The 16,240-nt window shown below is 39.5% G+C and overlaps 3 protein-coding genes across 3 annotated transcripts; all 3 read left to right on the top strand.

Annotated features, from left to right (window-relative positions):
- Positions 1-848: 848 nt before the first annotated feature.
- LOC108050983 (sodium-coupled monocarboxylate transporter 1) lies at positions 849-7,813 on the top strand. The gene is given in 11 exon segments (XM_044458871.1): positions 849-924; positions 1,527-2,065; positions 2,068-2,167; positions 4,483-4,642; positions 5,155-5,220; positions 5,338-5,389; positions 5,792-6,014; positions 6,084-6,333; positions 6,521-6,904; positions 7,157-7,344; positions 7,402-7,813. Coding segments are annotated over 10 exon segments (2,079 nt in total). The 5' UTR covers positions 849-924; positions 1,527-1,641; the 3' UTR covers positions 7,634-7,813.
- Positions 7,814-8,261: 448 nt separating this feature from the next.
- LOC123037580 (sodium-coupled monocarboxylate transporter 1-like) lies at positions 8,262-9,457 on the top strand. The gene is made up of 3 exons (XM_044458998.1): positions 8,262-8,368; positions 8,479-8,728; positions 9,020-9,457. Exons 1-3 carry the CDS (start codon positions 8,262-8,264, stop codon positions 9,455-9,457), a joined length of 795 nt encoding a protein of 264 aa, XP_044314933.1.
- Positions 9,458-9,505: 48 nt separating this feature from the next.
- On the top strand, positions 9,506-10,120 carry LOC108050986. The gene is made up of 2 exons (XM_017132917.1): positions 9,506-9,779; positions 9,835-10,120. The coding sequence occupies exons 1-2, from the start codon at positions 9,628-9,630 to the stop codon at positions 10,067-10,069; spliced, it is 387 nt and encodes a 128-aa protein (XP_016988406.1). The 5' UTR covers positions 9,506-9,627; the 3' UTR covers positions 10,070-10,120.
- Positions 10,121-16,240: the final 6,120 nt, after the last annotated feature.

Here is a 16,240-nt window from a genome sequence, read left to right on the forward strand (position 1 = left end):
AATCGCTTATATACGATTTTAAAAATTTAAATATTTCGGAAAAGTAAAAATGCAGTTTTATTGTGTTTATCAATACCTATCGAAATGTAGAAGAAATTTTTCAAATCGGACCATTCGTTAAAAAGTTATGCGTGATCAAAGTTTCTATCTCCATCTCCCTCGCACTCCCTTTACGTGAGTAACGGGTATCTGATAGTCGGGGCACCCGACTATAGCGTTCTCTCTTGTTTTTAATTATATTCAAGGAAAGCCCATGTACATCACGCATACGACACGTCTTAAACTTGACCGAGAACTTTGGTAAATTGTGTTGACTTACACTTTGTGGAATGGTTACCTTATTATCTGTAAGGTCAGGCTCTCACCACAATTTAATTGTTATTAAAACCAGTAGCAGCTTGTTCGAGTCAGATCTTTGCTATTGTAGTGGAAATTTACCCATTTTTGAAGTTGTAAAAGTTATTTGAAAAAAAATAGAAATATCGCGAGGGCTATGCATTTTTATATATAGCATCCCAGAGGGGCAATAAAGCAGCTGACAAGACACGTCTGCGTACAAAGAAAGTAATTTACTATCTGCTAGATCTGGGGCTAGGTGAAGATACACACAATCACACCCTGAATAAGGGGTGCGGACTTATGATTTTAGATCCGACATGCCCCTGGCAATTTAGGCGATAAAGCTTTACACAAAGCCTCTGCCTACAATCTTACAAGATTTGCGTGAATTACGATCGTCCGCTCTGATGATGCTGATGCTTTGTCGCCGGACTTGGATAAGAGATCTCCGGAGATCTCTAACGCAGCTTGCGGCGGAAAATTAGTTCAGTGCTCGGTGGAGATTTGGATCATACACTTGTGTGAGCTCGCTTCCAAATCAAATTTAATTATCCTGAATCCGAAACTCAAGGTTCTAATAAGCGTGTGTGTCTAAAATCGTTTTAAAATTATACCAATCAAGATCTATTTATTTTCGTTTGCGGTGATTCTAATTTTAAAAATATTTTATTTGTGAAAAAAATTTAAATTTATCGGTACACAAGTTTTAGAGAGCAAAATTTATTCTGTAGCCAAGTTAAATGCACGGTTTTTACTTTTTTGTGTTCTAATTTATATAGCAAAATTTTTAAACCTTATCAATTTATTTTCAAATAATAAAGTGATTAATTTCTGACAAAAATGTATTTTTTAAATTAATTTTTTTCATACCTTAGAATTAACTTTTTAATTTGGTTGATAGCAATGATAAGAAATCAATAATTAATCTATTAAATGAGAAGTTTTTCTTATTTATTAAAAACTAATTCTTTAACGTAAATGTTTTGGTTTATTTAAAAATTATTAAAAATGTATATCGGAAACTTGTGAAATAAGTGTCTATACTGCCTTTTATCAAAAAAATATAAGGACTTTATAGGATTATTCAAGTGATTAGATTTTTTGAGAGAAACCCTTTGAAATCGTTATTGGCCTTTCATTAGGAACTCAGAAAAAATTCTTAATGCAAAATCGAATCCAATTCACAGTGCGTGTGCGGTGTTAAACTAATGCGAAAGTAATCAAAGTCGAATGCATTAAAGCGACGCGGCTGGAAGTCAATAAAAATAAACTACATAAAAGCAACTTGCGGTCCCGGAAATAATGTCAACCACTGCCGATCCCGTGGCTTTGGGGGTAAAGTCCCCCGTGGAGGAGGCCTTGGTGGTCAAAACCACCACAACGGTGGCCAATGCGATTGCCAAGACAGTGGCCGTAATTAGCAGTACGGTCTCTAGTAGCTCCACAACTGGCGCCACCTCCACACCCACACCCACTTTCTCCTCCTCGACCACCTCCACCTCCACGCCCACGCCCACTCCCATCCAATCATCATCCCCCACTTTGGAAAATGCTGGAGAGGAGAAACTCAGCGTGAAGGATTTGAGCCAGGCCCTGCAGCATTTCGGCATTGTTGATTACATGGTCTTCATCGCCATGTTGGCGGTTTGCGCCGTTATCGGCTTCTATTTCGGCTTTATCGAAAAGAAGCAGAAGAAGCAGAAGCTGGCCGACAAGGATGGAGGGGGGCGGCGGGCGTCGAGGAGAGGCGTGGCTCGGAGGCGTTGGACTACCTGGTGGGTGGACGCCAAATGAAAGTGTTTCCGGTCGCGCTGTCACTTGTGGCAAGGTGAGTTACAGTTTCGGCAACGATGCTATGTATATGCAAAATGGTAAATTGGCATCTCGTGTTTTTTGCTGGCCAACAAAATATGCATGGAAAAAAATTGAATAGAACAGAAAAATCCTATAGACAAAAGGAGGTGCAGTTTTCTGTTTCTTTTTATGTTTGCTTTCATATGCTAGAATTTTCAAAAATTCTTTTATTATTTTCTTGCAAATTATTTAGAATCTATAAAGTAAGGGAATAAATGTAATTACATTTATACACTTTTTATTACAATACTTACTCTCTAATTTTATTTTATTATTTTATTATTTTCTAGAAAGTTTATTATTCACAAAGGTTTAGAACAATTTATAAGTTGTCTTAGGGTACTCTCAGATGTTCTCATTATTTTGTTATAGGAATATTGTTATTACTGCTAAAATTGTAAAATGTAACATTTTAAATAAAACCATTTATGATGTTTGGAACTAAAAAATAAAAAAATAATTATTTTTAAAGAACTAAAACATAAAAACGAAGTATTTTTTAGGGACTTTAAAAATTAAACGTTTTTGTATTTTCCATGTTTTCAAATCATTAAGTATTAAAAATATAAAGAAAATTATTGTAAAGATATATACATGCAAATAGCTTTTTGGTGAGGTTGTTTCTCAGTGTAGACTTGCTTAATTACTTTTGACGTGGCCCAAGAGGAGGCGGAGGGCTCTAAATGAAAAAGTGGCAGGCAGGAAATTCGAAAATTTATTGTTGAGCAGCTTTAAGCTGGTATAATCCCAAAAAATTGAATACGATGCATTAATTTGAATGCTGCTAATATTTGCACAAATTATCGTAATGGACTTAACCTCACCCCGGCAAATCAATCCAAATATTTTCTGTCATTTCGCATTATTCTGTGCCATCAGCCAAACGTGCGTATACGTAATCTAAGCAAAAGATAATCTGCCCCTGTCCACCTTTGTCTGGCGAATTGTTTGGCGGGGGCAAACAGTGTAGCATTTTATTTAAAAGTTTCCGACTCAAGAGCGGGGATTGCGTAAACAATATTCATTGTCAGGGTCAAGCTTATTATAGATGGGTGTTTCGGGGCGGGGCTTTTAGATTCTGCTGATATTGAAATGGCTTGCGGAACTTTGCAAGTAAATATATCTTGCGTATAAATACAACTTAACAGCTCACTGTGTCTAAGCCAGATTGAAGTTATTTAAACTTGCGCCTGGCCGCAAACTCAAATAATTTGCCCAAATTACTTTTTCTTTGCCGAGTTCGGCCCAGTGACCTTGGTCCTGCTGAGATACAAGCCTTGTATTTGACACGTTTTGGTCAAGCACCTTTCGAAGGGTGCGGTCCCTTTGTCTTAGCCGTGTTGTCCTCGCATTAATGACCAGGCCGACAGGTCCTGTTCCCCGAAATCCTGGCCGCGGTCTTGGTCATTTGCCTCGCCTGCTGACAATTGTTTCGTGAGCCTTTTATTGTTATGGCATTCTATTTGTTGTCGTTTGCTTTTTGCAACAAATTCAGCCAACGTGCTTTGAATTTCAATTACATGCCATCATTTTTTTCCTACAAAATGTCCTTTGTTCCCTGCAGATTTTTTTCAATTTTTTCGAAACAAATTGTTTGCTGTGTGTGTCTGCGTACTTTAACGCCGCTTGTTATCAACTTTTAATGGCATTTTTCTCACCGCCGTCAAATTTTTGTGTCTGTGATGGCAATTCATTTGTTTCGTGGCCAAAAATTGAAATGATGATTGTTATGGACATTAATCATTTAAATCAGATTACGAAATGCAGGACCCAGGAAAAGTTTGCTTTGCCAAATCTGGCTAGACATTTTTTTATTGGATTTAAATTAAGGTAATGGAAAAACCACTTTAAAGTGTGAACATAAGATTGGCTTTTATTTATTTTTTTTTTTGCATTTTGAAATTATTTAAAATAAAAGTTTCGATATCATAAAATTAGTGTTTAAAAAGTGCTGACTGCCAAGTTAAAATATATATTTAAAGAAAAAATATTTGGGATATTCGTTGAGGTGTAATAATGTCTTAAGTCATCTCCAATCGATTACCATAAATTTATTTCCGAACAGTTTGCCCACCTTCGTAATAACTTTGACCAACAACTTGAGTGGCCTTAACTTAATTCAATTACAAAATTTTCTCCAGGCTAACTTTGTGAGATGCAAAAAAAAACCAAGATGTTGGCGAGGCAAAAATAGATCCTGATCAATCGGTTGGCAATTAGCCCTGTTGAACTTTAAGCTTCAGACGTAATTAGCGAAAATTAATTTCTTGTATTACTTTTAACTTGCAGCTTTGTGTCCGGAATTTCGCTCCTGGGAACTTCGACGGAAATCTATGTGTACGGGACGCAGTACGCCTTTATCCTGGTTACCCTGGCCATCTCGGGAGCCATTTCGTGGTACATTTTCCTGCCGGTGTTCTGCAATCTCCAGCTGACATCCACCTATGAGGTAAGCTGAACGTTGTCCAATCCTAGAGAGTTGTGTTTGTTTTCCTTTTGGACAGCATGTTACGCAATAATTTTATGTTTCTGAGTGTACGAATTTGGATTCTTTTGATATTCGATGGCATGTTAATGTGTAAGTAAAGTTTAAGCCAAACAACGAGCAGGGAGTACATGTTTGTTTTAAAAGCAAGACAAGGGAAAAAACAGGGTGCAATCATCTGTAAGAATTCCTTGAATGCCAGTTTATTTGCATGTCGTAGGTATCCTCTAGGTTTTGGCATACAATGCCGGCTGCAATAAGCTCGAACAATACCAATTGTGCGAGTTGGCATATGGATAGTCGTAGTTTATAAGTGGTTGCTGGCTACATGTCGTATGAGTAATAGTCGATTATGTATGCGTGGCGTTGCCGAACACACACTTACGCAGTCACAGGTTGTGGTCGTGGGTGTGTGGGCAATTCTTATTGTGTGTTAACCGAAAGCCAACAAACCTTTGGAAAAAAAATATTTGCAGTATTTCGAGTTGCGCTTTAACAAATCGGTTCGTCTGCTGGGCTCCGCCTTTTTCACGGTTGCAAATGTAAGTATAATCCAATATTTGGCTTTAAGAAACACAGTTCATTCCTTTAGCTCTTGAAGGAATGACTATTTAGAAACATATATACTTGCTAAAATATTTTGTAATTTCTTTATCTAGCTAATTTGGCTGCCCATTGTCATCTATGTCCCAGCTTTAGCCTTTAATCAAGGTAAGCTCCTACGTTTTATCGAAATAAAATGCTTTAAATGTATAGGCGACTTCAAAATTAAATCAACATTTTATTAACGTTTTGTGAAAAAAAACTAATTGTCAAGAACCCTCGATAATTAAATATATTTATGATAGTGTAATTATTTTAAGCAAATTTTAAGTGTTATAGTGTTTTAATGTTATGCCATTATTTTAAAATTATTATAAAAATGAAACTCGATCAAACAAAAAGACTAAAAACTCATTAACAATTCTCTAAATGTAATATATCAAGAATTTAGAGAATTTGTAAGGAATTTTAAGTCTTTTCGTTTTGCAACCTTTGTATTATTGAGGGATTGACCGTTTGCCTTTCTATTTCATTTTTTATTCCTTTTCGCTGCGTTGACTTTTGTTGCAGTTACTGGCATTAATATACATATCATCACGCCAATCGTTTGCTTGGTCTGCATATTCTACACAACGGCCGGGGGTCTGAAGGCCGTTGTCTGGACAGATGTGATCCAAACCGTCATTATGATAGGCGCGGTGGTCTTTGTCATCATCAAGGGCACCTACGATGTGGGCGGTCTGGGCGTGGTTATTCAGAGGAATTTCGACAGCGGACGAATCGAGTGGCCTGAGTGCGTAAAACTAATTGGAGGGCTAAGCTCTTGACTGTTTATAACATCTGAATGCATTTTCAAAAACAGATTCACGTTCGATCCCAAAGTTCGCATGTCAATGTTGGCCTTGGTTGTGGGCAGTGTTGGCCACAACACTTACCAATTCGGCTGCAATCAGATGATGACCCAACGCTACATGTCTCTTCCTGGTGTTAAACAGATGGCTCATACATCATTTATTTTCGTTTTTGGATTGATCCTTTTATATGGACTATGCATTTATAACGGTCTTCTTCTTTATGCAACTTACTTCGACTGCGATCCATTGACCACAAAGGTTGGAAAACATTATCTGCAAAAAAGGAAGGCAATCAAATTTAAACTCAAAGTAAAAGTTCACCTTCCAAGAATAGCTTTATTATAAATATCCATCATGTTTAAAAAAATATTATGAGCTTTAAAATTTGATTGTTTTCTACTGGTGCAAATTAATGACCTGTGTCTGATTGAGAAATAAATTGCAGTTGGCAGCGGCTAAGGATCAGTTGGTTCCCCTGCTCGTGGTCCAATCCATGACCTCTTTCCCCGGAGTTCCCGGCATGTTTGTTGCCGGAGTGTTTAGTGCCGCCCTCAGTTCCCTGTCTACGGGTATGAATTCACTGGCCGCAGTTTTCCTGGAGGACTACATTAGACCCCTGAGGAAAAAACCCCTCACCGAGCACCAAACCGCTGTCACCATGCGTGTCTGCACTGTGATCATTGGGGTCGTAAGTGTGGCTCTGGTTTTCGTGGTTGAACGGATGGGCTCCCATGTGATGCAGCTGGCCATTACCATTGGTTCAGTGGTCCAGGGTCCGCTTCTGGCACTCTTTTCTATGGGCCTGCTTTGCCCCAGCATCAACTCAAAAGTTAGTGTCCCTTCATACAGAAAAAACATTTTTGGAGAGCTATTCTAAATTGGGTACTCGTAAATTCTCATTGTTAATGACGGCATTGGTAAAATCAATTTATAAAGATTGTATACCCTATCTGTGTATAGAATCACAATGTTTGAATTTGAAATCAAAAGCCTTTTTAGCTTGGCTCTTTCAAAAGTATTTTTGCTGGATGCTTACAAATTCTATGGGAAGAACGGTATGAAAATGATTATTTCGTTTAAGAGCGCCATTGTGGGATCCCTTGTTTCGTTCTTCTTCATGGGCTGGCTAAGTCTTTCGGCTCAAGTTGCCATAAACTCTGGGGAAATTTATTCCGAGACAAAGCCGGTCAGCATCGACGGCTGTGATTATGAGTTCGACCGTTCTCTGGTGACTCCAGCCAATGCCACCTTCCTGAGTGAAGAATCTGCGTAAGTTTTCCTTGACATTCGTAACTGTTTCACCTCCTTTTCATCACAATCCTACAGGAATCTCAGTTTCGCCGAGCAGCTTTACCACATATCCTTCATGTTCTACACGGTTATGGGGGGTACAGTGGGTGTGATAGTCGGACATCTGGCTGGTTTTATCTTTGGCCGCAATGAACGCGGTGACGTGGAAGATGAATTGCTTTCGCCCTGCACGCGCAGATCTAAGTCCATGTATTCCAGCGTAAATCTGAACGAGAACTCGATTAAAAGTCCCAATGAGAAATCATAGAGCATTTTTTAGCTACTTTCGTTCTACTAACATAATTTGTAATATCGTTTTTGATATTGAAAATATTATTACATTTTAAATAATAGATTAATTGGTGTCCTCTAAAATTTTCATTCAATTTAATTCTAAGCTGACTTTTTGGATTTATATGTACTTAACAATAAACATTTTTTGCTTGTTTTTGTTTTTGGTATTAAGTTATTTCTGATTGATTTTATCTCCCTAGTAAAACTTAAAATGTAAAATAATGCAGTATTTATCTCCAGACTTAAATTAATAAGAGTATGTGAAAGGTTGAGGAACCATTTACTTAATTTAAACTTCAATTTTTGCACGGGTTCTTGACAATGAAAATTATACTTTCTTTTTCGAATAGAGAGCTATTGGGTGTTTCTGAAGGCTGAGAAATAATCAAAATTTGTAAGAAAAGAGTTACTTTTCAGGCCCTTTAAATATTAAAGACCGAAACTTAAAGGCCCTTGCCACGTGTTGACTTTTGTGCACTTTTCCAGTTACTGGAATAAATATACATGTCATCACGCCAATTGTGTGCCTCGTCTGCATATTCTACACAACTGCCGGGGGTCTGAAGGCCGTTGTCTGGACAGATGTGATCCAAACCGTCATTATGGTGGGAGGGATTGTCTTCGTCATCATCAAGGGCACCCTCGACTTGGGCGGAGTGGGCGTGGTTATTCAGCGGAATTTCGACAGCGGACGAATGGAGTGGCCTGAGTGGGTGAAAACTGTTTACTTGGGCGAGTACCACACATGGCAGGTAATTCTGCCAGGATGTGCGGTACACGTGTCCTGCCATTTAATAATCTGAGACGTTTTCGAAACAGATTCACGCTTGATCCGACGGTGAGGATGTCCATGCTGGCAATGTTGGTGGGACACGTGGCAAACAGCACCTTCAATCTCGGCTGCAATCAGATGATCACCCAGCGATATCTTTCCCTGCCCGGAATCAAAGAGATGGCCCACTGCTCGTTCCTCTTCATTTTCGGATTGGTTGCCCTGATGTCCCTCTGTCTGTACAATGGACTTCTGCTTTCCGCAACCTACTACGACTGCGATCCCCTGACCACAAAGGTAACCGAATCTAAACTTATGTTTATTTATTTTATTTCTTTGAATTTATTAAAGCTTATTGATTTTATTGTTTGCGAAACCGAAAATGTCGTAAATAAATTTTATATATTTTTTTTCGTTAATTTATTATTATAAATATAAAATGATGTCCTTGTCTTGTTTTAATAATCTAACTGTACTTCAAAATTCAAGTCAATAACTAATACCTTGAAATTGTAGCACAAATTTAATCGTAATGCATCCCATTTATGAAATGTTACAACATTTTAATGACTTAAAAAAAACTTGCAGTTGGCGGTGGCAAAGGATCAGTTGGTTCCCCTTCTCGTGGTGCAATCCATGAGCTCGTTTCCCGGAGTTCCCGGCATGTTTGTTGCCGGAGTGTTTAGTGCCGCGCTCAGTTCCCTGTCTACGGGAATGAATTCTCTGGCCGCAGTTTTCTTGGAGGATTACATTAGGCCCCTGGTGAAAAAACCCCTCACTGAGCACCAAACCGCTGTCACCATGCGTGTCTGCACTGTGATTATTGGGGTCGTAAGTGTGGCTCTGGTCTTAGTTGTGGAGCAAATGGGCTCCCATGTGATGCAGCTTTCCATGACCGTGGGATCGGTGGTCCAGGGTCCTCTTTTGGGTCTCTTTCTGATGGGCCTGCTGTGCCCAAGCATCAACTCAAAAGTAAGTGGTCAAAACGTCCAAGCAACCCCCCTTTCCAAAAGTTCAAAACCTTAGAATTATATTTGGCAAAAGTTCACTTTTTGGAAGTTTTCACATAAAATCGTGATCCTTGTAAGTGTGGGCTTGTGAAAAATATAATTCGGCAAATTAACGTTTTTTATAACATATAACAATTAATATCCTTAAAGAGCGCCTTTGTGGGATCTCTTTGCTCGTTTTTCTTCATGAGCTGGCTGTCCATATCGGCGCAATTGGCCATCAACTCCGGTGAATTGCAGTTCGAGAGCAAGCCAGTAAGCGTAGAAGGTTGTGACTACGAATTCGAGCGTCCCCTGGTGACTCCTGCTAATGCCACCATTTCGATGGCAGAATCTGAGTAAGTTTTTCTGGATTTCATCAAAAACACTTGCCGTACAAGGATGTATTCACAGATCGCTCGGTTTTGCCCAGCAGCTGTACCACGTCTCCTTCATGCTCTATTGCGCCATGGGTGCCATTGTGAGCGTGACCACCGCCCATTTAGCTGGCTTTATTTTCGGCCGAAATAAGGCCGAAGATGTGGATATTGATTTGCTCTCGCCCTGCATTCGCGGTTTCCAGAAAGCAAGCTATTTCAGCGTCAAACTGGACGAGAACACATTGAAAAGATTCAATGAGAAATCGTAGAAAGTAACACCATGCCATGTACTTGTCAATAAAATATATTCTTAAGCAGCACCCTCAAGTTTTTTTCAGTTAAATTAGAATTGCTTGCCTGTAAATATCACATATATATATGTATAAATAGCTTGGAATGAAACCAAATTACGTCTAAGTAAACTTTATAATGAAATATGTAAAATCTAACCAAAATCCTTTAAACCTCTAGTACTTTCAATTGCGCTATGGTGCTGGCATACGCAATTTGGGTTCGGTTCTCTTCATAGTGGGAACGGTGAGTTTGCCAGCCCATTAAATAATTTTAACCCATTAACATTTCTTGCTCAATCCCGCAGATGCTCTGGCTTCCCGTGGCATTGTATGTACCGGCCATCACCTATAATCAGGGTGAGTTAGATTTTGGTTAAAATATAACAAATCCCTTTAACTGCCTGATTAAAAAAACACTGAAAAAAATGTTTCTTATTCTAGACCAAAAAGGGAAACTTCTATTTTACTTTTATATTCTTCCAAGCATTAAATTGGCTAAGCCGCTTACTTGCTTATTATTATATATAATTTTATTATTCGGCATACTTTTTGGCCCAAAATATTGCAGATTAAAATCAACGATTTCATTAGTTTTTCTAGATACTTTTACTTGGATATTGTTTGACACAAATAATTAAAGGGTTTAACTTGCATTTATGGATCTTTTTTTCACCCCTTTTGCTTTCGACATTGAAATGGATAAGGGTGTTACATACATATTCTGAGTTAACGCAAATATTCCTTTTTATTGCTACATTACCGTCTTGCAGTGACTGGTACTGGCATCCATGTAATAACCCCCATTGTCTGCACCATCTGCACTTTCTACACGTGTGTGGTAAGGTTTAATTAAATTTAGCTACCAACTTGTCAACTCGAAGATTTTGTAATTTTAGGGCGGACTGAAGGCCGTCATTTGGACAGATGTCATTCAGAGCTTCGTGATGTTTGGTTCCATTTTGGCGGTCTGCATTAAGGGCACCCTTGATGTGGGCGGACTGGGTGTGGTCCTGGACCGCAACGACAGTGGCGGACGTCTTAATACCCCAGAGTAGGTCTACGTGATGATTAATTTCCCCCGTAATTGTGTGGCTATTCTAAACCGGCAGGTGGACATGGGATCCCACAGTGCGGCTGTCAATGATGTCTGTGATTTTGGGCGGCACTCTGCACAAGATCCAGTCCTCGGATGTCAACCAGGTGTCCATTCAGCGATTCCTCTCCCTGCCAAGTTACGAGCACGCCAAGCGATGCATGCTGATTTTCACACTGCTGTTAATATTCTTACTCAGCTGCTGCAGTTATATGGGTCTGGTGTCCTATGCTGTTTACCACGATTGCGATCCGATTAGTACCAAGGTAAGCTTTGCATTTTCTAGAAATGTAATTCTTAAATAAGGCCTTGATTTGTATATATTAATACAATGCCATAAGCTTTGCAGATATCAACGAATATAGACCTATACAACTTTTCCAAAAATCCTTTCGAATATTATTATCTTTGTGGTTTATTATTTATTTTCAATATTATTATTATTGTTCGTTTAGTGTTATTTCTAATTATTAATTTATTTATTTAAATCCACAGTTAGCTACGGCCGTTGACCAACTGCCTTCCCTGCTAATGATGCGAACTTTGGGTTCTCTGCCTGGTTTACCAGGACTATTTGTGTCTGGGGTTTTTAGTGCTGCTCTGAGCTCCCTATCCACGGGTCTTAACTCCCTGGCCTGTGTGATTACTCAAGACATTGTGAGACCCTTGCTGAAAAAACCGATGACGGAGCGCCAGACGGCTTTTTGGCTGCGGGCAATAGTCGTCGTTTGCGGATTCTCCTGCCTTGGAATGGTCAACATTGTGGAGAAGTTGGGCCAAGTGGTTCCCTTGGCCACCAGCACAGCGGCCGTTTCGATGGGTCCGCTTTTGGGCATTTATTGTATGGGCGTCGGCCTGCCATGGGTTAAGGGGAAGGTGAGTCTTCAAAGTTCTTACGAAAATTGGTATTCAAAATAATCACAGCTTACATTTTTTATGAGCACATGTTACATCAATCATTTTTCAATTTATTTCAGAGTGTTTTGGTTGGCAGTTTGGTCTCTTTTCTGGTTCTAACCTGGATATGTGTCAAGGCGCAGTTGGGTCAAATGAATGGAGAAATTCGCTATTCCAAACTACCCGTTTCAGTTGATGGTTGTGACTATGCATATGATAATCACACAGTATATGATACCATCCACGGGTACAGGTAAGTATGGGAATCTATTGCTTGGCGTATTAAAAAAAACTTACTTTTTAGGCCATCCGAGCAAAATCTTTACCATTTGTCCTTCCTTTGGTATACGGCTTTGGGCGGAGTTATTTGTATTGTGATTTCGGTATTAGCTGGTTTGATTTTTGGCTGGGAGGATCTTGATAAAATGGATCCGGCCTTAATCACGCCCTGCATGCGACGCTTTTTACCAAACAAAAATTACGAGGCTGTTAACATGCAGGATCTTTTTAAGCGGAAGGTCGAAATTGAGTCAGAAAGTTCTCCTTAAACTTTGCCAATAAAACATGTACTTTCTGTTCTACATTAATGCTTTTTATTTAATTGTGTGTGCCATTATATCCTAGCATGTTGTATATATATCCAATTCATCCTGTAAATAACCATGCATCCTATAAAATCTTTGTTTTTGTTTCTGTTTGATTTCGTTTATCGTAGTATTTCGAAAGACGTTTTGATCGACGAGTTCGCATCTTTGGATCCTGCCTCTTTGTGGTGATGAATGTGAGTTGAATATCGAACGTATAATAACAAATTATGTAATAAAGCATTTTCTATAGATATTGTGGCAGCCCATCTGCATTTATGTTCCTGCCTTAACGCTAAACCAAGGTAATTTAATTTAATAGGTGAATTCTTAATTTCATTTTAATTTTTCGTATTTTTTAGTTTCTGGAATAAGTGTCAACAAGATTGTACCTTTTACAAGTTTTGTTTGTATTTTGTACACCAGTGTGGTGAGTATTAAGACCGGTATTTCATAATTATATAAATTGACTTATTTATATAATTCTAGGGTGGTATTAAAGGCGTTGTTTGGACCGATGTTATTCAGGGCATCGTAATGGTAGGTTCTATGGCCATTGTTATTGTTAAAGGAACTATGGATCTGGGGGGCTTAAGCGTTGTTTTGGACCACAATCGTCAGTACGATCGCTTAGTGGGCCCAGAGTAAGTGTATATATTTCGGAATATCAAGTGCTTTTAATTCAAAAAATTAATTAATTTCAGCATGACCTTTGATCCGACTGCGAGAATGGGTGTTTTCGCCTTGTTTGTCGGTGGCGCCTTGTTTAAGCTACAGGCAAATGGAATTAATCAGGCCATTGTCCAGCGTTATCTCACCTTGCCCAATAATCGGGACGTGAAGAAGGCTTTGGTTCTATCGCTAATTGGCTTCATGATGGTCATGCTGATGTGCGTTTACATTGGAATGCTGGCATTTGCTGAGTTTTATCATTGCGATCCCATCACAACGGGGGTAAGTTCTGCAAAACATTTGAAAAAAATAGAAAGAAACAGAGGTCTTTAATATTATCAAAAAAATGTACCGTCCTAAAAGCACTAGGTACAAATTTGTAACTAAGGTCTTTAAATGTACAAAATAATTTTATGTATGTGTCGACTATGTCTAATCTCTATTGCAGCTAGCTCGGGCTAAGGATCAAGTCATACCCCTTTATGTAATGAAAAACGTTGGCCATATTCCCGGCCTGGTTGGCCTGTTCGTAGCTGGGGTTTTCAGTGCCGCCCTGAGTTCCCTTTCGACGGCTCTAAATGCGCTTTCCGGTGTGATTCTCAAGGACTTTGTGGAACCCTACCGGAAGAAGCCGCTGACGGAGCGACAAACCGCCTATTTGTTGAGGGGAGTGGTCATCTCATTTGGACTTATCTCGATGGCCAGTGTACCAATTGTCCAGAGACTCGGCCTGGTCATGCAGCTATCCTCTACAGTAGCGGCTATAACTTGTGGTCCACTTCTTGGAGCCTTTAGTGTGGGCATGCTGCTGCCTTTTGTTAAGACTGAGGTTTGATGGCCTGTGGTTAAAAAATCAACAAAAGTTCTTTAAATGATTTATCTATATTTTTTTAGAGTCTGCTCACAGGCATCTCGTGCGCCTCAAGTTTCACAGCCTATATTGTGGTTAAGGCACAAATCGCAATTTTCAGGGGAGTGCTGACTTTCCCAGCGAAACCCGTTTCTGTGGAGGACTGTGACTATACCTTTGATCTCCCTGACAATTGGAACGCCACCACCACGGCGTATGTAATTGTTCCAAGCGATGAAACTGTTTTGAAAAATATCTTAATTGAATTACATATTTTTTTATAGAACACCAACTGAATCCAGTAGTCATGGGATTCATGAGATCTCATTTTTGTGGTACACTGCAGTGGGCTCTGTGGGTACCGTACTTGGATCTCTGCTGGCCACTCTTTACTTTGGCCGACAGGATCCCCGAGTGGTCGATAAGGAACTTATTAGCCCGGTTCTGCGGAAATTCTGGTATGGAAAATACGACAGCGTGGCCACTGAGGAAAAAACTGAGTTTTCCCTCCACGAATCGGAAACGCAGCCAAAATTGGAAAAGGAGGAAAAATCCGTGGGATAATCAATATCTTTTATCCTTAATTCCTTAAATATATTTATCTTGTATGCAAAACCAAAAGCCCTGTAGTTTTCCTTAGTTATATAAATTGTTTTGTACCCTTACATAACTAAACGCTTGGCTTAATTGCCTTTTTTAGCTAACTTTTATTATGAGCCTGCAAATGGGTCTGTCCTATGATCAACAATCTTTGGCAAATCGTTACTTATACACACTCACTCTTTCAGTATTTTGAGAGACGTTTTAGCCGGCGAATGCGTTTGTTTGGAGCTAGCTTATTTGTTCTGAAGGCGGTAAGTTCATGTTTTTTGGCTTAGAAAATCTTTACTAATTTATTTATTCATCCTTTCAGATTATATGGCTTCCCATTGCTGTCTATGTCCCAGCTTTAACCTTCAATCAAGTGTCTGGAATTGGTATCCACACCATCACACCCATAGTGGTCATCATTTGCACCTTCTACACCTGCGTGGGCGGAATAAAGGGCGTGGTCTACACGGATGTTGTTCAGAGCGTTATTATGTATGGATCCCTGATTGTGATTATGATCAAGGGCACCTTGGATTTGGGTGGCGTTGGTGCTGTGTTGCAGATTAATCAAGAGGGTGGACGGCTTAATGCCCCCGAGTAAGTGGCAGTTTCAGGTAAACTTGTTCATATATTCTAAAGTGTATTCGTACTACACAGATGGACTATGGATCCCACAGTTCGACTGAGTGTGTTTTCTGTATTCGTGGGTGGAACCTTCTTCAAGCTGCAGAGCACCTCGATCAACCAGGCCACGGTTCAGCGATTTATGTCACTGCCCTCGTTGAAGGCCATCAAACAGACCCTAATTACATTCTCCATTGGATTGACACTGCTCTATATGGGATGCGTTTATGTGGGATTAGTGTGCTATGCCACCTATTACGACTGCGATCCGATGTCTACTGGAGTAAGTATTAGAAGTTCCCTGAAAGGTATATGCGATAAGCCCACGAAAAGAGTATGCATTAATAGGATTTCAAAGCTACTTTTTGTAACATTTAAAAATCCGATAAAACTTTTGTATTCCAAATTACGTAGGTCAAAAATATTTTCCACAGTTTATTATTAGATTATTACCATATTCTTTAAATTTGGCCATGTACATTTACCAAATCAAAAGCAGACTTCCATTCCTTGTTAATTTACCACCTTTATTTTCTTAAGCTTGCTGGACGTCGGGATCAGTTGGTCCCTTTGCTGGTGATGCGCGTCCTGGGAGTTGTTCCTGGTCTGCCAGGACTCTTTGTATCGGCTGTGTTTAGTGCTGCCCTGAGCTCTTTATCCACGCTCCTCAACTCTTTGGCCGCCGTAATCCTGGAGGACTTTGTGCGTCCTCGCATGGGAAAAGCGATGAAGGAGAGCCACGTGGCTCTGACCATGCGCGTTGTGGTGGTAATCTTCGGCATCAGTTCGATTTTCATGGTCTATGTGGTGGAGAAGCTGGGCATGGTGCTGCAGCT

This window comes from Drosophila rhopaloa, unplaced genomic scaffold, assembly GCF_018152115.1.
Source record: "Drosophila rhopaloa isolate 14029-0021.01 unplaced genomic scaffold, ASM1815211v1 contig_178, whole genome shotgun sequence".
In the NCBI taxonomy this organism is placed as follows: Eukaryota; Metazoa; Arthropoda; class Insecta; order Diptera; family Drosophilidae; genus Drosophila; species Drosophila rhopaloa.

What these genes read in the sequence shown, in the direction of transcription:
- LOC123037580 (XM_044458998.1), top strand. Translation starts at nt 8,262, where the DNA reads ATGGTGGGAGGGATTGTCTTCGTCATCATCAAGGGCACCCTCGACTTG. An exon ending in GGACGAATGGAGTGGCCTGA is followed by an intron (nt 8,369 to 8,478) that starts GTGGGTGAAAAC and finishes TTTTCGAAACAG; the next exon opens with ATTCACGCTTGATCCGACGG. An exon ending in GCGATCCCCTGACCACAAAG is followed by an intron (nt 8,729 to 9,019) that starts GTAACCGAATCT and finishes AAAAACTTGCAG; the next exon opens with TTGGCGGTGGCAAAGGATCA.
- LOC108050986 (XM_017132917.1), top strand. Translation starts at nt 9,628, where the DNA reads ATGAGCTGGCTGTCCATATCGGCGCAATTGGCCATCAACTCCGGTGAA. An exon ending in ATTTCGATGGCAGAATCTGA is followed by an intron (nt 9,780 to 9,834) that starts GTAAGTTTTTCT and finishes ATGTATTCACAG; the next exon opens with ATCGCTCGGTTTTGCCCAGC.